The sequence below is a fragment of the Clinocottus analis genome, unplaced genomic scaffold, assembly GCF_023055335.1.
Source record: "Clinocottus analis isolate CAN_PGR_092001 unplaced genomic scaffold, fCliAna1.0.p SCAF_4, whole genome shotgun sequence".
NCBI lineage: Eukaryota > Metazoa > Chordata > Actinopteri > Perciformes > Cottidae > Clinocottus > Clinocottus analis.
In genome coordinates this window covers 12,702,017-12,722,436 of record NW_027176153.1, presented here as the reverse complement: position 1 = coordinate 12,722,436, position 20,420 = coordinate 12,702,017, and the positions used below count along the sequence as shown (strand labels likewise).

General features: G+C 40.1%; 2 protein-coding genes across 3 annotated transcripts; one reads left to right on the top strand and one right to left on the bottom strand.

Moving 5' to 3' along the window:
• Positions 1 to 421: 421 nt before the first annotated feature.
• LOC137800854 (serine hydroxymethyltransferase, mitochondrial-like) lies at positions 422 to 8,323 on the top strand. Of its 2 annotated transcripts, XM_068598213.1 has the most exons (12): positions 422 to 562; positions 1,577 to 1,771; positions 3,131 to 3,210; positions 3,422 to 3,622; positions 4,398 to 4,479; positions 4,596 to 4,718; positions 4,913 to 5,052; positions 5,501 to 5,663; positions 5,866 to 5,965; positions 6,258 to 6,413; positions 6,703 to 6,810; positions 7,164 to 8,323. In XM_068598213.1, exons 1-12 carry the CDS (start codon positions 530 to 532, stop codon positions 7,289 to 7,291), a joined length of 1,509 nt encoding a protein of 502 aa, XP_068454314.1. In that variant the 5' UTR covers positions 422 to 529; the 3' UTR covers positions 7,292 to 8,323. The 2 variants fall into 2 exon arrangements, with proteins under 2 accessions (XP_068454314.1, XP_068454313.1); XM_068598212.1 differs by lacking the exon at positions 422 to 562 and having other exon boundaries at positions 1,541 to 1,771.
• Positions 8,324 to 13,387: 5,064 nt separating this feature from the next.
• Positions 13,388 to 19,384, bottom strand: ndufa4l2a (NDUFA4 mitochondrial complex associated like 2a). The gene is made up of 4 exons (XM_068598116.1): positions 19,207 to 19,384; positions 15,199 to 15,284; positions 14,136 to 14,196; positions 13,388 to 14,002 (listed from the first exon to the last, which is right to left on the bottom strand). The coding sequence occupies exons 1-4, from the start codon at positions 19,249 to 19,251 to the stop codon at positions 13,946 to 13,948; spliced, it is 249 nt and encodes an 82-aa protein (XP_068454217.1). The 5' UTR covers positions 19,252 to 19,384; the 3' UTR covers positions 13,388 to 13,945.
• Positions 19,385 to 20,420: the final 1,036 nt, after the last annotated feature.

Below are 20,420 nucleotides of genomic sequence, written 5' to 3'. Positions count from 1 at the left end.
ATTGACTGTTTTTATACGCTGTAAAATAGTATTTTCAAGGACTGCAGTTCGAGCCTTGTGTTAATGTGTCAGTGAGATTCACGAGATTTATAACGTCAGTCTTGTGTTGTTTTGTGTCTGAAACTAATTTCATCTGTCAAAAGCTCCAACATTGTCTTGAAACAAAGCAGCAATTTAACCTACCATATCATTTTGTGTGTAGTGTTTTTTGGTTTTCTGAATATGCATTGGCACAAGTGAAGACTTGAAATGGGCACATCTTTTGAGAGTACATTTTCTAAAATATGGACTTAAAGTGCATTTTTTTATTAGAAAATGAACTCCTTGAGTGTTCATTGTGCAGACTGATAATATATTTCTTCTTCAAAGAACTGACAGTGTGGGATCAAACAGTTGATTTACTATTGCAGTCACTTTTATCAGGGACACAAAGTACAAACGTCCTTGGCTTTCCTCCAGTAATGATTTTGCTTTCACCCTTTGCACCTTGAAAAGTTTTCTGTTTTCCCAGCACTGAGCTGTCACAGACATGCTTTCTCTGTCATTACGGCAAACAATACGGGTGAGTACATTATGCATTTATTTATTTTTTGTTAGCTTTTTTAAATGTACGCCTATACACACTTGTATCTGTGTTGGAAGTTTTCTCGCCAATTCCCAAGAGTTGTTGTCACAAAATCACTTCTTACTGAAAACTAGGTCAACTCAACCACCACGAAGGACATGTGTGGTTTAAAAAAGGACGTTTTGTCCGACTTTGTGTTGCGTTTTTAATTAGTCACTGTGTGTGTCTGATAACTGTGATTATTGCCGGCCATCAAATAAGAAGAGTGCTGCTGTTTGTCCCAGAATATTTGTATTTGAAGGGAAGTTGACTGTACAGTCCTCTCTTCTGTGCAAGACTTAATTTACTCAAAGCTTACAAAACACAATGAACACAATAGATAAAAGAAGACTTGCTTCAACATATTATGCTTGAACAGTAATCGCTCTATTAAGCCAAAGGAATAGTTATGTAACTTATCACGCAGCTACATGCTGCCTTCAACAAACAAAACCCTGATAAATAAGTCACTGCCTGTGTGGCCAGCAACATATCACTTTTCATGTCCAAGGTTTTCCATAACCGCTCCACTGAATAGCACATTTGTTTTTTCACCGCCTTTCATTTAATGATTGTTTAGAACATCAAAAGGCGCATTATTCTAACTCCCTTGCTTCCAAACCCCCGGTGCAAAGTATTATAATTTTGAGTGATGAAAGCGTGTTTTGCACAGGCTCACTCTTCCTGAGGTTTTCAAAAGACACCAAAGGAGTAATCCTGGAAAACAACAACAAAACGCTTCAGAAACTTTTGCTCTGCAGACAGTTCATAACAATGGAGAGTTGCATCAAATCCTGTGTCTGAAGGTTTATTTTAACTACATTGAGTCATGAGGCAGAACAGTAAGTTGTAAGAAATATAGTCCCATCTCTCCAAGGTCTTGTCAAACAGAGAGCGATTTCGCAACAACTGTCGACATTTCGTTGTTGACTATGAATGATAATGGTGTGTCTACCCACCGCTCCCGTGCAGCCCCTCTTCCTCAGGGCTTCAGGATGTCTGGGCCGAGAGAGGCAGGTCACGGCGGAGTCGTGCAGACGAGGCCTCAGCAGCGCAACCAAGTGGACGGGGCAGGAGAACCTGGCCCGGGACGACCCGGAGATGTGGAGCCTCCTGCAGCAGGAGAAGGACAGGCAGTGTCGGGGACTGGAGCTCATAGCATCAGAGGTAAAGAGGAGAGCTGTTTGGTGTGAATGTCCCATTCACGAACAAAGACCATGTCAATAATGAAGGGACCCATGATGATGTAGGGGAGATGGATTAAGGGTCCAGAAGGAGGATGACGGATGAGGGTTGTGGGTTGAGTGTGTAGATCAGGGTTGTTGGATGTTGGTCCAGTATCAGCTGAAGGGGAGCCGTCTCTGAGCGAGCTCTAATACCCCCGTGGTTCCTGTATTCTCCAGCCACGACGCACGACAGCGCAACTGCAAGTCACCGGAGATGTTTCTAGAATTGATTGTTTTCTTCAGAGAGTTCAGAGATTTCCTTTGCATTTTTTCCCCTTGCTCGTCAGGGATTCCCCTCAAAGTGGATGCCACTGCTCTCCAACAATTAGCAATCCACAGATCGATCAATCACAAGGACATTTTAAAGATATTCATATTGTGCTTCAGTCACTGCAGCAGGTTGACTCCCAATGAAGAGCCACAATTTTGTGTTATTGGTTTCCCTCACTGAATTCTGCCGTTAATCTCCACATTTTAAGTGTGTGTGTGTGTGCGTGTGCGTGTGCGTGTGCGTGTGCGTGTGCGTGTGTGTGTGCGTGCGTGCGTGCGTGGAGATAGTGTTTTGAAATGTCATGGAGAGAGTTTTGTGTCACATGGGGGACTGGGTTTAAATCCCACTGGAATGATTGAGGGATCCAGAACAGTGACAGGTTTAGTATAATAACTAGGCAGAGGGGGCGGCTGAGGAGGCCAGAGAGGGAGACAGAGAGAGAAGATGAGCAGAAGTGAAAGTGGGGAAAAAAACAGACTGAGACGGGGAGAAAAATTCATTTACATTCATTTACTTTTCTGCAACTCCATCTCTCCTCTGAGTCTGTGTCTTTGGGAGATTTGACAGTGCTGAACCCACAGGGATTCAGTATTGGATTCCTCCATATTTCTCTTTTAATTTAAATATATCACCTCTAATATCTTATTATTTTTTGATAAACTAATCCGTTTTGCAGTTTCCAGACAAAACTGTTATAAACATTGTGTAAGATTTATGAAACAACAGATTTGGACTGGGACGTGCTTTTTTAGTTGAAGTAAATTACATACTGCATATGGATAGTGTGGACTGTGGTTGCGTAGCTGGGCCATGCTGGAAAAGAGCAGGGGTGTTCAGTCCCTTCATTACACTGCATTTCGGTGGTGACAGTGTTCTGAATATATAAGCATGATATATACAGTATATGCGCTGTACATATTTTTTTATAATCAACACTTGAAATAATGAAGGCGCTTGCAAATGATGAGGTAGTATATGTGTACAGCGTGTGGCTGTGGATCTTGACACTACGCTTGTTTGTCCTGTCAGAACTTCTGCAGCCGTGCAGCACTCGAGGCTCAGGGCTCCTGTCTGAACAACAAATACTCTGAGGGATACCCAGGACAAAGGTAACGACACGGACAATGCAATTTACAAAATAAATTGTTACAATTGTTGTACATTTTTGAAAGATTTTTAGAAGCCCAAGTGTACAATTTCAAAGCTGTAATTATATGGCACGATACAATACATAACAGTACAATACCTAATGATACAGAAAATACAAAACAAGACATAAGATACTTTCAAATCTTAATAAATGCATTTTGTTTTTCTCAGGTACTATGGAGGTGCAGAGATCATTGACAAGATTGAGCTGCTGTGCCAGAAGCGAGCGCTCAACACATTCGGTCTGGACCCAAATCTGTGGGGCATCAACGTCCAGCCGTACTCTGGATCCCCCGCTAACTTTGCAGCCTACACATCTGTCCTGCAGCCTCATGACCGCATTATGGGCCTGGATCTGCCAGACGGGGGGCAGTGAGTGAACTTGTATTCAGATAGAAACTATATCCTAAATTAAAGGTGCAGTGTTCAGCATTTATGGGGATCCATTGGCAGAATTGGAATACAATGTGTTGTATGCAAAATCACCTAAAAATAAGAATAGGTATATTTTTGTTCCCATAAAATGAGTCGTTTACATAGCGCCGCCATTTTTCTACATTTGCTGGATGTTTGTATGTGACTTAACGTCAAGAGGAATTAATGTAAATGACTAAAGGTTAGTGACACACTCTAGAGTTGTCAGAGTATACCACCCATTTTGAAATCTTAATTTGAATTACAACAATAATTCTACTGCAGGCTATATATAAAAGTTGCAGATCAGCATTCATATAAGCTACTATAGTACCAATCTGAAACTTTTACATGATGAGACCAACGCTCGTGATCGCTGGCTGAGAGTTAGGGCTACTGTAAATTAGAAGGATTTTGACGAATGTTCACAAATAATGTATATTATTTTACATATAACAATCTATTGAACTATACACCCGATGGCACAAGACAAGACAAAACAGCATTTTAAAAGACACATATACAAAAAAAAAAATTAAGAAATTAAATTCACATTAAATTTGATTTTAATGTACAAATATACAAGCAGCTACGAAAGACGAACTTCGATTACATAAATAATATTAGTCGTCAGAATAAGTTGACAATGTTTCAGAAGAACTCTTTGAACTTGTGGCATGCATGCTCAACTAAAATACATTTCTAATTTTTTGTTTACTCCACCTCACTTCAGCCTTACCCACGGCTACATGACAGACACCAAGAGAATCTCAGCCACCTCCATCTACTTTGAATCGATGCCTTACAAGCTGGATGTGAGTAATTCTGTTGACTTTTGGCAAAAAACAAAAAAAAGAAATCGTTACAAAAACAAAATTACAAGAAATTCCCTTTTGACAAGCGTGTGAATCTTTCCTTTATGTCATATAAGCCCAAAACAGGTCTGATAGATTATGACCAGCTGGAGAAAACCGCCCGACTTTTCCGACCCAAACTTATCATAGCAGGAACCAGCGCCTACGCTCGCCTCATCGACTACTCTCGCATGAAGAAGGTACCTCTTACATCAGGAATATCCACAACTACATTTTAATAGCCCTCAACTCCATCAAAAATATGTTTAACTCCCTAAAGGGATAATAGCCAAATATAAGAGAAACTAAAACAGGAAACCCAAAGAAGAGAAAGAAAGTTGTAACTAATGTGACTAATGAGTATATGTGTACAATGAAATGATGTGTGTTTCAGCTGTGTGTGGAGCTGAACGCCTACCTGCTGGCAGACATGGCTCATATCAGTGGCCTGGTGGCAACAGGAGCTGTTCCTTCTCCTTTCCAGCACGCTGACCTCGTCACCTCCACTACCCATAAGTCCCTGCGTGGAGCAAGGTGAGGGGTTGGACGTTGTGTGCGAATGATGTTTGCAATGGTCACAGAATACAGGTTCATGGTCGTCAGGTTAGGGTATTACCAGAAAACTGTAACACTGAGAGCAGAAGCAACAGCTGAATGATGTCAGGTGAGCAGAAGATCTAATGATGAACAGGTGAAACTAACCAGGGTGAAGCAGACAATGAAAACTGGCAGGAAAACGCACAAAGGCAGCAAGTAAAGTGATCTGAAATGAGAGGAGAATAACAAAATAAATCCTGTACATGAATGACAAACAAACTTAAACAAAAACTGAACCCATGAGCAGGTCACGTGATATGGCGTAAAACTGTGTGCCTTTGTATTGTACGTAAGAAATGCGTAATAAGCAGAAGCACAATGTCTTTATAGACGAAAAGGGACAGTTCAAGTTGAGTGCATTTGGTTTTCTCTCTCCATGCTGTAGGGCCGGTCTGATCTTCTACCGGAAAGGTGTGCGGTCTGTGGATAAGAAAGGTCGAGAGGTGACCTATGACCTCCAGGACAGGGTGAACTTTGCCGTATTCCCATCACTTCAAGGAGGACCACACAACCACGCCATTGCAGGGGTGGCTGTCGCGCTCAAACAGGTCCAGATATCAATATTAATTATAAGTATTTAACAATATCCACCAAGACAAAATGAGAGAGAACATCCTTTGGGAAAACACTGCAGAACATTTTCAACATCAGCTCGTTTTCAGCAGCTCATGTATAAAACAGACAAGTCATCTGGAATGTCCTGATATGGCCTTTCTCGTGACACATGCAGCATCACTTGTGTCTCTACAGGCTTCGACTCCCATGTTCAAACAGTACATTGCTCAAGTGCTGCTGAATGCCAAGTCCATGGCTAACGCTCTGCTGAAGAAAGGCTACACACTGGTGTCAGGTACTGAGGCAGCTGAAGGGTGTTAGTACAAACACAGACACATGAGATGTTTCTTTATGTTTGTGTGGGCTTCCTTATGCCGAATATGAATGCAAAGAGTAAAAGTAAAAAAAACTAACAATGAGGACATTGTTTGTGTGGAGAATCGAATGGAGAGTAAAGGATACTTTATATTACCATCAGACACATTATTAATAACTGCAAAAATGCCTCCTCTTCTTCCTCCTCCTCCTCCTCCTCCTCCTCCTCCTCCTCCTCCTCCTCCTTTTCCTCCACCGCTTCCTCCTCTCAGGTGGAACAGACAACCACCTGGCTTTGGTTGACCTTCGACCCCAAGGGATGGATGGGGCTCGAGCTGAGAGGGTCCTGGAGCTGGTGTCCATTACTGCCAACAAGAACACCTGCCCCGGGGACAAGAGCGCTCTCACTCCAGGAGGACTCAGACTCGGTACTCAGATGAGTAGATGTAGAGCTTGGACAGGATGTATTGGTTATCTAGTTATTATTGTTGAAGAGCTGTAAGAAAAGAGGTTGTTTTGGTCCAAATCTGTCAACCAGTCAGTCTACCAATACGACATTGGTCCCTTTGTTCTCCCTCTGTGTGTCTGTCTGTGTGACCTGTCTCTTGTCTGTCTGTATGATCTGTCTGTCTGCTCATCGGCCTGTCAGGCAACCTGGCAGCATGTGTCCCTATTAAACTTGCCCGAGTATGTATTAATAATACTGCTTTCTCACAGGAACACCGGCTCTAACCTCCAGACAGTTCAAGGAGGCAGACTTTGAAAAGGTTGTGGAGTTTATTGATGAAGGGATTCAGATCGCACTGGATGTGAAAAAGAAGACTGGTGAGAGAGGAGGAAGAGGGTGGGGTTTCATATATGTGTGTATGTATGTATGTATGTATGTGTGCATATATATATGTATATATATATATATATATATATATATATATATATATATATATATATATATATATATATATATATATAATCTCATGATGACGACGAATGTTTGGTGAGAAGGCTTTCTAACGCTTTGTGAACAGGGATTATGTGTTTAAAAGGGACATGATTATGTGCATCTAAGGGAAACAATTTAACAGTTTAAAAAACTAAAGTTTTAAGTATAGGTTTAATGTTGTACAGGATTTTGAATATATATATATATATAAATAAAATAGTACTCTTTCTGTCAACAGAAAATCTGTCCAGCTTCAAATCCTTCCTGCTGGAGGACAAAGAGACGGTGTCGCGTATCGCAGAGCTCCGCCAGCGGGTGGAGCTATTTGCCAGACCCTTCCCAATGCCCGGATTCACTGACCACTAATACCACCTCACACAGAAAAGCACTTCCCCCTTTATTGCTGCTCCAATGTAACAGCCTTTTGATGACGCTGTCATGGAAACAAGCTTTGTTTCAAGACACATTCACGTCATCTGAAAGTGAAGTCAGCGGGCCATTTATGCACACAGGCCCATTTCCATGTCAACAGAACACTTATAATCCAATGTGATGTATCGAAGCCGGATGGATACGGAGTCACACAATGCTAATTGTCAGGTTAGGTGCATATTAATAGACTTGTCCGCAATTATAACTCTTCTTGAGAGGCATACATAAGCAGAGGCACTGTAAACAGATGATAAATTATGATATAGTAAAACACAAAAGTTGTAATAAAATGAAATAAGTCCTCATAAGAAAAGTTATACTTAAAATATCTGCTTCTAACTAGTATGTTAGAAACCATTTATTAAACGTTTATATAAATGCTAAATGCTACTTAGGGACTAAGTAAAGTGGCGCCTAATGTAATTAAACATTTCTTTTAGCAAGTTTTGTTCTAATAGCAACCCATTTTGTGTCAGCAATTTATTTCAGTTTGACAATGTACTACAGTGATTTGCAAAGCTCTTATCGGCCGCATTAGTAAATCATGTTTGAACCTACTAGATATGAAAGTGATTCGTTTTGTGCATGTGATCATGAGCTAAATAACGATGAAGCTTTCTAGCGTTTTTATTGGCCTAAAAATGTTGCACAGTAATGTACATTATCCTGCAGTAAATACATTAGCAGCTGCTGCGCTCGCTCGTACACGTTCTCCTCTTCTGTTGTTTGCTGCTCAAAGCCGAGAAGGGCCGTAAGTGTTCAAGGTATTTGGCTTTTTGGCAATAAGCAGTATTTGGAGCCCTTGTCAACGCCAGGTTTTGTCCCAGGCTGGGGAACTTGCAGCAGCTGTGTTATGAGTTGAAGACTAGCTCAATTTAAACCCACAAAAACACAAACAAATAGTTTTTAGGCTCTTTTTTTGTAAAACATACTACATCTCTTTCTATATTTGTGAATATAGTCCAATATACATATATGCTTTAGCGATCTTCTTTGCAATAAAAAAAACATTATCCTCAATGTTTATGTTTGTTGTCACTGGTCTGATGCCTGCTGTCGTATGACGCACATACATTTCTAAGATGATTTATGTTCATGGGTCAATGGAGGGAGGAGGCTCGCCAGAGTTCATAAACATTGATCTTTATTAGACTGATGGCATTTCCTCTCATTTCCTCTCACTGTCAACTTTAGGGAACAGTCCGGGAAAAGAAAAGAAAAGTTGATCTTTTCGGCAGGAAGCTTCACACCCCAAAACAACTTTTTAAACCATTTGATTTGTTTTCTTTAGACACTTGATTTGTCCAATGAAGGCTTCCTGTCTCCACTGGAGAGTAAAATGACTTTTTGTGACATTAAAACTAACTCTGACTGAAAACTAATGACCCGACTGAACCTCTTATTAACAAACAGAAACAGGCAGGTGGTCGAAGTGAGACCGTCTTCACTTTATATTTAATATCTCTTTACTGTCTTTATGCACTTCTATAGAGCTAAACACGTTCTCTCCCACTGAGAAAAAGAGTGGACTTCTTTCTTTCTTTCACACAGGATGAGACTTTGTTGGTTTTATTTTTATTTATGTATTTATTATTCTGGGAGGAAAGTTTCCTCTGAGACACAAGGAAGTAAGTAAGCTTTATTTGTATAGCTCCTTTCACAGACCAGGGTCACAAAGCGCTTTATAATTATAACAAAACAATACACAGTTAAGAACTCCATAAAAATTTAAATTAACAAAGGCCAAAACATCTCAGTGTCAACCACAGCAGCCTCAAGACAATTAAGCAAAAGCCTGAACAAATAAAAAGGTCTTAAGTTGCCTTTTGAAGGAGTCAACAGACTGCATTGAACGCAGAAAGAGCGGAAGATCGTTCCAAAGCCTGAGAGCAACAGAATGGAAAGATTGGTCTCCTTTGGTCCGGAAACAAGCGGATCCGTCAGGAGATTCTCATCCACAGACCTCAGAGCCCGAGCTGGGGTGTAAGGCTGGATGAGATCACTGATGTAAGGTGGAGCCCGACCATGCAAAGCTCTGAAAGTTAAAACAGAATTTTAAAATTGATCCTAGAGGAAACTGGCAATCAATGAAGAGCTTTAAGAATAGATGATGTGTGTCCTCCAAGAGCGGGTCAGAATTCTTGTTGCAGAGTTTTGCACGAACTGCAGACGAGACAACTCCTTCTTGTTCAGACATGAAAACAAACTATTCCAGTAGTCTAAACGCGAAGACACAAATGCATGGATGATCAGCTCCAAATCCTTTTGTGACACCATTTTCCTAAGTTTAGAGTTATTCCTCAGCTGGAAAAAATGTTTGGTCAGCTGTTTGCAATGTTGCACTCAAGACATATCTTTGTCCAATGCAACACCCAGGTTTCTTAGGCTCAGTTTAACAGACTGGCCCAAGTCACCTAAGTACTGGTTTATCCTGGGAATTGAGTCATCAGGGGCAATAACCAGTGTTTCTGTTTTGTCCACATTTAGCTGCAGGGTGTTATCACTTAGCCATTGTTTTATCTTCACCAAGCAATGAACTAAGGAGTTAAGCCTCTGAAGCTCAGTCGGCTTGAAAAAGCAGTAAAGCTGGATATCATCAGCAAATATGTGTTACGAAACATCAGAAAGTTTCTGGATGACTTTTCCCAAATGGATCAAATACAACAAGAATAATACAAGACCCAAAAAAGAACCTTGGGGGACTCCATACAACAGATCTGCTGACTCAGACCTTATTTGGTTAGCTGTGACACTAAAGCTTCGCCCAGATATGACAAGAACCAATGTAAAACTGACCCTGACAGACCTACTTCATCCCTCAGTCAACTCAGCAGGATCTGGTGGTCGATGGTGTCAAACCCCCCCGCCCGCTATAGATCGTGGCTGTCTGGGGTTGGACCTGCCCCCCCAACGTGGATCATAGCTGTCTGGAGCTGGTCCTGCATGCTACGATGGACTGTGGCTATCTGGATCGTGGTCCATGCCTACCGCTCATCATATGAATGTTTTTGTCATATTCATGTAATGTGCTGCAACTCTGTTACGTTGCTCATTCTGGTCACATGACATCTATTGCTTCTGTCCATCCTGGGAGAGGGATCCTCCTCTGTTGCTCTCCCTGAGGTTTCTTCCCCTTTTCCCGGTGAAAGGGTTTTACTATCTTTATTTGGGGGAGTTTTTCCTGATCCGATGTGAGGTTCTGGGACAAGAATGTTATGTGTACAGATTGTAAAGCCCTCCGAGGCAAATCTTGGATTTGTGATTTTGGACTATACAAAATAAACTGAATTGAATTGAAAAGCTGAGGACAGATCTAAGATAACTAGAACAGTGCATTTTCCCGAATCAGCAGACATCATAATGTCACTGGACACTTTCAGTAAGGCTGTCTCCGTAGAGCGGTGTTTACGGAAACCAAACTGAAACGTCTCATGGATGTTACTTTGATCCAGAAGTAATGACAGCTGTTCAGAGACCACCTTCTCTAGGATCTTGGACAGGAATGAAAGCTTTGAAATAGGCCTAAAATTACTGAAATGTATTGGGAAACACATCTGTAGAAAGAGAGAGGTTAAACATTTTGGTAACCCAGGGGCCAATTACATCAAACACTTTCACAAAGAGCCTACACGGAAGGATGTCGGATGAGCAAGAGGAGGGTTTCATCTTGGACACCAGTGCCGAGATATCAGCAAAAGTCACAGACTGAAATGAGGACTACGAGCTGGAGACAGGCCCAATGACGGCAGGGGTTCCACACAAAAGAAGAGGGATTTTCTCCTTGATCATTCTTTTATTGTCAGTAAAAAATCTTAACAATGCATTGCTGTCAGTGAATGAAATTGTCCACATTGAGGCAATCCAATAACAAAAGAAGGTCAAACATAGCAGAAAAACTGTCTGTAGTAAGAGTGGAGATAACACGCCTCTGAGACCTAACTCCTAAGAGCTCAGGCTCGGGGCTAAAGTGCAGATCAAACAAAACAAGACAATGATCACTCAAATAGACATCCTGTACAGACACATGGTAAATGTCTAGGTCAAGCGTAAAAACCAAGTCTAAAATATGGCCTTTTTGGTGTGTGGGCTCAGAAACATGTTGCTCAAAATTAAAAACTTCAGTCAAAGACAAAGCCTTTTATAAAGCAGCACTAACACGAGCTTTCCAACTTGCTGCTGCTGCTGTCTAATAAAGAACTTAATATTTATTTATTTATGAAATTAATGCTCTTTTATTTTTACATCGGATGTCATTTAGCTGATGCTTTTATCCAAAGCGACTTAGAATAAGTGCAATCAACCGTGAGTACGAACTCAGAACAACAAGAATCAAGAGAGTACAATTTCTTCAATGAAGTCAAACTACAAAGTGCTATCAGTGAGAGCCATCTAAGTGCTGCTAAAGTGCCACTGCTATTTATTCAAGATGTAGTCGAAAGAGATGAGTTTTTAGTTTGCGACGGGAGATGTAGACACTTTCTGCTGCATTGAGGAGCCAGGACAGCAAACATTTGGTGTTGGACGTCTTTGAGTCTTTCTGTCTTCCAATTTTTTCGGTTGAAGATTATTGCTTGAGTTTGTGCCAGAGGAATGTGTCCCTTCCACCGAGAACAGCCAGCTGAATCACAGGTCAAAGGTCAGGGACGCTCTCACAACTCTGTCGTCAGAAAACACAGAAACAACACAAGGACACGCACACACACACACATACACACACACACACATAGCAACACAACGCAAATAACGGCTCATCTGCTCATCTCTGTGCCTGTTTCTCATGACCTGACAACTCCTTTAACTCAGTGTGTGTGTGTGTGTGTGTGTGTGTGTGTGTGTGTGTGTGTGTGTGTGTGTGTGTGTGTGTGGGTGTGTGCCTGCGTGCACACGTGCATGTGTGTGTTTTTAGGCTTTTAAATATCTTTGTGGGAAACCGCATATTCCCTCCTGCTCCATTGTCTGTCTCTAGACATCGCCTTATTACTGAACCTTTCGGTATTTAAAAGTGAGATAATTCTTTGATGTTCGCTTTCTTCTCCCTTCATTCTCTCTTTTTGTTGTTTTGCGGATGGGGAAAACAATAAATGCGAGAGCAGAGAGACAGAAGGGTGGTCTGAAGGTTTCTTAAGAGGATGAAACATGAGTCTCACCTTCACTGAACAAAGACAAAATCCTGCAAGAATTTAGGGGTTTGTGTTAAATGTAATCTTCAGAAGCAGAGGTGTTACTGAGGAAGTTAACGAGGAAGAAATAAAGAAAGGATTAATACTGTATGTCAATATTTACTATGACGAGTCTCAAAATATACAATATCACGTAAATTAAAGAAATCCTGTCTCCTGAGAGTTAACACAAATGATTATGTATTTTACCATTAGTCACTGTACAACATATTTATGGTATTTTTGTTTAGTTTGAAGTCTTATTTAATGAGCTGTTTGTTATTTCAATCTGCAGACTGAAAAAGTAAATTGACAACCACTTTCCTTCTCTTCATTTGCTGCTTCTTTTAAAGACAGACGTGGATATCGATTATAAAAGTCAACGCGGAAAGAGTTTTCATCTGATTCACCTCATCATACTTAATATAATCCGTGTATGCTTGTGTCTGCGGTATGGAGAGACTGGTGTGTGTGTGTGTGTGTGTGTGTGCGTGTGTGTGTGTGTGTGCACTTAGATTGTACACACTGTGCTCTGCTGTCATACATCAACGCCCTGCTGAGAGACTGCTCAACATCCTGCCACTGCTGTCGCTGATCAAATAAGGCACAGGGCTGCTGTCACACACACTGGTGCATACACACCAGCACACACACACACCTCTAAATGTGGTCATAGAAACATCAATCAGGCTGCAAAGTAACAGCTGCACTGCCAACAGATGGATCTGTTCCATCAGAGTTAATGATTGTGTATTTCTATCTCAGGAGGTGGAAAAAGATCCGTATCTGACTTCCATGCAGGTGGTTGAGGAAAGTCACGAAGCAGTATGGCAACAAACGCTCTCATCCAAACATGAAACAGATAGGCTCTTTATTAAAAGAATCCAGCACAGTTACTCCATCCTTGTCCTTTTTTTTTTGACCATAACTTACACAGTCATCATTGATTATTTTTTTTTTGTGAGTCTGATAATAATTTGTATATGTGACAAGAGGTGAACAGAAACCAATAGATGCCTGAAACATTCAAAACAATACACTGACATTTCTAAAACAGCAGCAGCATGGTAAACAAAACAATTATCTGTGATATAGTATCCCTAAAAATACCACCTGTCTAGTGCAGTGGGGACTATGTGCACATGTGTCTCATATTTCCAGCATGGGTCTAATTATGTGGAAAGAGTACATATTCAACTTTTTAAATATTCATATGTGCCTTCAGGGTCCCTTCACCAACAATGCTGGTCCCATTTACCAGATCCCCAGAGGCTTCACAAACATCACAGAGTTACAGAGACACTAAAGGTTTACAGATCCTGATCTAGAATGCATTTCTCCTTCCACATTAAATACATCAAGTGTAGCGGGGAAGTGGTTTTGATCCTAGACCAGGATCTTCTGTTACGTTTTCAGACCAGCAAGAGATTCAGAAGTCAGGTCCATCTTTCTTTAGGTTTTTGTAGTCGGTGGTGATGGCCACAAACTGGGGGAAAAGATGAAAATCAAACTGAGTGCAGCTTGATACTGATACTCCAATCTTACATGTGTCCATCAAATTACAGGTAGGATGCCGTCTCAGTTTCCTAACAATGAATACTTGTCGTGTGCAGTATTACCTTGTACTGGTACGTAGGATCAAGATTATTCCATGGCTCTGGATTATTAGTCTTGTTCCAGCTAAACACATAAATAGATACGGAGAGAATTGGTATAAGTTAGGCTCTTTGGGAACCTGAGATACATGAATAAAGCTCTCATTTCAGACACAGCAAACCAATATTGAGTCAAGTGACCTGATACCCCTGACAGCTGGGATATTTTATACACACCATAAAAGATAACATAAAAACAAAAGCAACTAAAAATTGTGTGTCAGACTCAAACCCAGCCCACGGTACGTGCTTTAAGCCCGCTGCGCCATCAACAGGACACTCTTTCTAATAATTTCATCAAGCATGGAAAGAATCGCTGCTGCAAATAAATGATGAAAGGCTCGCAAAGAGACAAGACAGGGCACCATCCTGTGAGCACTTAGCTGTGTCTGCTGTTATTGCAGTATCATTATGGGTAAATCAACAGTTGGGATAGCAGCGGGATGAGAGGAAGTCCAGGCAAGAGGCGGCTGGAGGGGGAAATGAAAGCAAGCGGGGATCCCTGTCGTCAGTAACAATCATGAAACAAATCTCTCAGCTTGGTTGTAATGTAAAAAGTGTATTCAGCTGCGCTCCACATGCCTTATTAAAATGTTAGCACATTTGCATATGAAGATGAAATTCTGAGGGAAAGGAAGTCTAAAATCCATAATGTCCTTGTTTACATCTTAATCTGATGGTGACCGACTTGCAGGGAGTCATTGATTCTTCTGTGGAAATGGTGGGCTTATTGTCCTCAAATAATATTATAGCGGAACAAAACAGAGGTCTTAACCAAGCAAAAAAGACACATATTACGCTAATTAGCAGATAATTGTGCATGGTGATGCATTTGTTTGACGAATAATGCAAAGTACCTAATGCTCAGTCTCAATATTGACAAAATATAGATGTTTACGTCATTGACCAGGAAACATTTTGTCAGGAAAGTAAAGGCAACTAAAATCACCTTTTGTTTTACCAGATATCACCCTGACGTATTACATATTACATATTATCTCTACTGCAGCTCATCAGAGGTCCTTACCTGACATGGGGTCCTTTAGCCAACCGGACCAGATACAGAGAGGCCCCGCCCATTCCCAGACAGATGAAGAAGAACTGTGGGATGAGCTGCAGGCATAAAGAGAGATGACTCAAAGATTAAGCTTCTTAAATCTTTATTTTTAACTCTGAATTTCATTTGTGATACTGTGTTGTTTATAAATGACAACACAACCTGAAGCTTTTCAAAATAAGACTTGCATAAAACACCTGCGAAACTATTGACCCCCATGTTGTTGTTTTCTGATTTTTATTTTTTTGCATTGAACTGGAATTAAAATGGATTTTTATATGGATTTTACGTAATGAACCTACTCAAAACAGTCAAAGTTGATGTGTTTTTTTTTTAACTGAAAAGTATTGTGTGTATATGTATTCACAACCTTTGTGTTGAAATAAGATATGGTGCTATCTGGTGTTTACCTTTAGAGGTCAAATCATTAGTTCAATAAGGTCCACCGGTGTGCAAGCTCAGAGACACATGATCAGTGACATCACCACCTTTAAATCCATGGCAGCCGTACTGGAGAGAGTGTGGGCAGATAAATGCCAACCACTCACACATTTTTTGGACATACCCAAAACTTCAAACATACTGGGACAAAGTCATTCAGACTCTGGAGGAGATCTGAAACTAGAAATATTAAATACTATAAATAGTGTAAAGAACGATTGTTAACCCCCTATTGTTTTCATTTTCTTCATTCATCTATTTAGCTTACTGCTCATGTGACACTCAGATTGCATACAGGTGGACTACTGATGGACATAAAAAAATAGGTAAAAACTAAACACAGTGAAATATTGAAATGAATTATCAGTAAATGTTGAATTAATGTACTGTTACTGTTGTGGAATTGCTTCTTTCACTTTTACTGGATTAGTTAAAAGCACATTCTTGATTAAGAAAGCGAAGAAACAGCTTTTTTTTTTATCCTACTTTAATTGTGAGAAAGTCCTCTCTGAATTACATGCCAGCCATCAACAATGACAACAAGTATCATTTAAAATTCCTGTTAAATCATTTATTTTTTGTCACTTCCTATCTGCAGATTACTGTAACAGCTTTAATGATTAACTATCTATTTTAAATGATACTTCACAAAGTTTTTTAATGAAGAAGGAAATCTCTTTGCTGAAGTGGATGAGATTTACAGCAGCCTGCGGTTCAACTGCACGCATACTTTATGTCACTTCCTGCAGATTATAGTTACTGTAACAACTCTGAGGATTAACTACTGGCCTGCTGTTACTCAGTCACCCTGCGTCAACCTGCTGACAAACAGTACTGTGGTGTGTTTCTAAGTATGTGTCAGGCTATTTAAAGTATACTTAGCGGCCGCCGCTCCCATAAGGTGCACTGTGCGCAGGGCGGGGGCACCAAAAAATATGCACCAAAAAGTCATCATCGTTAGAATAATTTTAATGCCGATATTTTTTTAGAATATAAATGCAAACAAATACACATTCAACTTCCCGAGCTCGCCGTGTTGCTCTTCTCAGTGGTGAACTTTGACAGTTAGCTTAAAAAGACAACAGGAGTCAGGGCCAGAAAAAAAGGAAAAGAAAGAAACTGCAAGATGATGCCCGCGCATCTCTTTCGAGGAAGTCCATGCTTAATCATTGTTAAATACGAGAAATGTGCACTGCTACGACGACGACAACAAATACGTGCAGCTCCAGTCCCGCCTGTCCCGTATTCCAATCACAGCCCTTTTTTTATTTGTATCCGTGAAAAGAGAAAAATATAACAGTTACAAGTGTAATCTGTGCCCTGGAGACTGGCGCCTTGACTCTCCCTGTTACAGTTGCCTCTGCTGAGCGATGTTTTTCAAAACTAAAGCTCATTCAAACATACTTGCGTTCAACAATGGGGCAGGAATGTCTAAGTGGTCTTGCTGTCATCAGCATCAATGGTGAAGTGGCTGAGAAGCTCATATGATGACCTAATTAGTGGTTTTACAGCGAAGAACTGCAGACGTGTGTCTCTATAGAGCCTCCCGAAACTATTGTGACTTTTCGTCATCTAAATCTTTGTTTTATTTAAGAAGATTATCTTTGTTTTATTTAAGAAGATTGACTATTCTTGTTTCTACATATTATTTAATGTAATTTATGTGTTCACTGAAGTAAAGTTTGCACTTTCAAATGTACAGTGTGTGTTGGTTTGGGGGGGCACCATGAATGAGTTATGCTTAGGGCACCAAATGGCTAGCAGCGGCACTGGGTACACTGCGCTTAAGAGTACATTTAAGATACTTTTGCTTCGTTTTACTATTTCCATTTTAGGCTACTTTATACTTCAGCTTGGTTACATTTGACAAGAATACAACCCACTTTTTACTCCACTAAAGATAATTAGTGGACAGCAGCAGTTACTTTTCAGATTAAGATTATACATAAAAAAACTATAAGCATTTAAAATAATAGTCATTTAAATATTTTAGATGTCTATGTGTTGTTCACAGTTCACACAAACCCTCAGATTATTCTTGCGACCTTCTGGAGGGGCACGACCCTTAGGTTGGGAAACAATGGACTAACAGACAAAAGGGTGAAATGCTTCTTTAGTTAGTAATATATATATATATATATATATATATATATATATATATATATATATATATATATATATATATATTGTCCCTACCGGGGATGGGATTATTTACACACAGTATAATGAATAAGGGATGTTATTCTGCAAAACAGGCATTTACTTTTATACTTTTATATTTATGCATGACATTCACGTCTCAGAATCACTACTTGGAGCTAAACGGTGGTGGATTGTAACTAAGTACTTTACTCAAGTACTAGAATATGATGCATTGCCCACTGTCTGCCTCCCAGCCTGTCTGTCTGATGATAGACCATATGAAGGAGCTCTGGTACAGTCTCATAGGGAGTCCCTACCTGCAGCTTCTCTCTCCCTCCCTCTCCCTCTTCATCGCTCTCGCTCTCGCTCTCTCTCTCTCTCTCTCTCTCTCTCTCTCTCTCTCTCTCTCTCTCTCTCTCTCTCTCTCATGGGAGGTTGATGAGAAGAAGTCACCACTCTGTAACTTCGCTCTCTGACACCAGAGCTGCCGCAGAAATAATCCCATTCCCTGTAGGGACAACTCATATTTTTGAATGTATTTTATTCCAACTACTCATCTTCTTAAAACTTAGATTTTGTCAGTTTAGATTTAGAAAGGCGTGTTCGGGTCATGGGTGTGTTTTTAAGTCCTAAGCCTCTCTCGGTTTGGCTGGATTTCAAATGAGCCACTGGAGAAACTTAACCTGCTCATTAGGAGTTAAAATAAGATTAGATGAGACAAAATTAGTCATCTGATCGTGTCAATTAATGTACCAATAAACCCTGCATGGAATCATCAAGTGTGTCTACTGTATTTTTTTTTTATACTAAGAATGTATATTAACAAACAGTATATCAAGTTACATTCTTTGTGAATTAATTTTCTTAGAAATCTAATTAAATATATTATTTGAATATAATGTTATTCATATTATAATGATATCATAGAAGACGGAAATATATTGGACAAGGAGCCTAAAAATAATGATTTTAACCTGAATTTTAAAACATGATGGAGCATTAGCTTCAGCTACGATGCGTAACATTACTGTTGCAGTAACAAATAAAACCCACAATATTTAACTTCTAGTTAAACAAAATGTATTTGGATTGATGTTAATGTGGCATATTGTGTTGAATAATGTGTGGGGAGAAAAATCAACATTAGAGCGTTTATTTTCTACACAGCATCTGAAACCAATAGAAACATCGGAGCTGTCCAAATGATGATTCAGAAAAGCACATCGACATTTTAACGAATATTTTACAAGCAAAATTCAGGAAAATTAATCATTTCACCAAGAAACCCAAACATTATCAACAAGTTTAAACGTTTTGGAAATGAAAACAAGTTGTTGTCACTGACAAAAAAAGTACTAAAAAGAAACAAACAGGAAAGATGTAAAGATGACTCACCCCAGGGTGCCTCTTAGCATGCTGTATTGCTGTCCGGAATACCATTGCTCCTGTTTATAGAAAGTTAAGAAACAATACAATGAAATGATTCAGAGTCAGTGCTTTAGGCCCTTGATCTTCACAAGAGGCAGTGCACAGACAGGATTTAGACCTGTTGCTCTCTGCAAGGGAGGGAGGCGGGAGGAGGAGAAACAGAAAGAGGTAATTTACATCTGATTACAGCAACTCCAGCTCCCTTGTTGGGCTGATTGCTCTGTGCTGGACACTGTGTAACAGACAGTTTATATTCAAACGATAGGGTTTCTTCCTTGTAAATATGCATTACATATCCAAGCCCAAGACAGTTGATACTCATATCACAGTGTTCAATCAGAACAAGCTCACAGGCCTTGTATCTCTCATTTCCTTTGCTGCATTTCGAAGACTTTCGACCCTTTGGGAGCTGACTGGAGGAAATGGAAAAGCATACAAACACTGTGTCCTTTTAAAAAGGCCGCTGGGGAATATTTGTATTCTATGGGGCTCTTCAGCTAAGTTGAACTGAAATCTGCTACATCAAATAGAAACCTCCTTGAGGTTTATTGGGGCTGCAATTGAAGACATTTTTTGCATGAGTATTTTCTGTTTCTCAGTAAGGAAGTTAAACAAATGTTCAGTAAACTATTGGTGAGAAGAAATAGTGCAAATAATGCAAATAATGCAGTGCAAAAAAAAAAAAAAAAAGTTTTACAGTGGTCAAGTTGTGTCGAAAACACTCAGTGAGCCCTTTGTATTCTAGCTGAACACATTATGTTGGCAACTAAAGTCACGGACAATCCAAAACATAATTATGCACCACAATCACCACGATGGAACCCTTGAAACTCATTTGAAAAGGCTAATCCGTACAGTGACTGACCTAGATACACTATGACGTGCAGACAGTGAGTTTAGAAACATGGCAACTCAGCTTATTGATCACTAATTGCAAAAGAAGTCTCTGTGTTATGCAGCTGATTTTTAAAACGTCGGGTGAATCAAAGGGAAATTGTCCCAGCATGTGCTTCACTAGTGGTTCAACCTGGAGATTCTAGCTCTCGTCATGTTTAACCCAGAGGAAAACATGATGGGAGCATAACATGGTGACGCCGGAAGAACAAAATAACAATGTCCCCTTCACATTAACACTAGTTGTTCCTTTTCAACTAATGAGAGGCTTACAGGGTGATGTATAC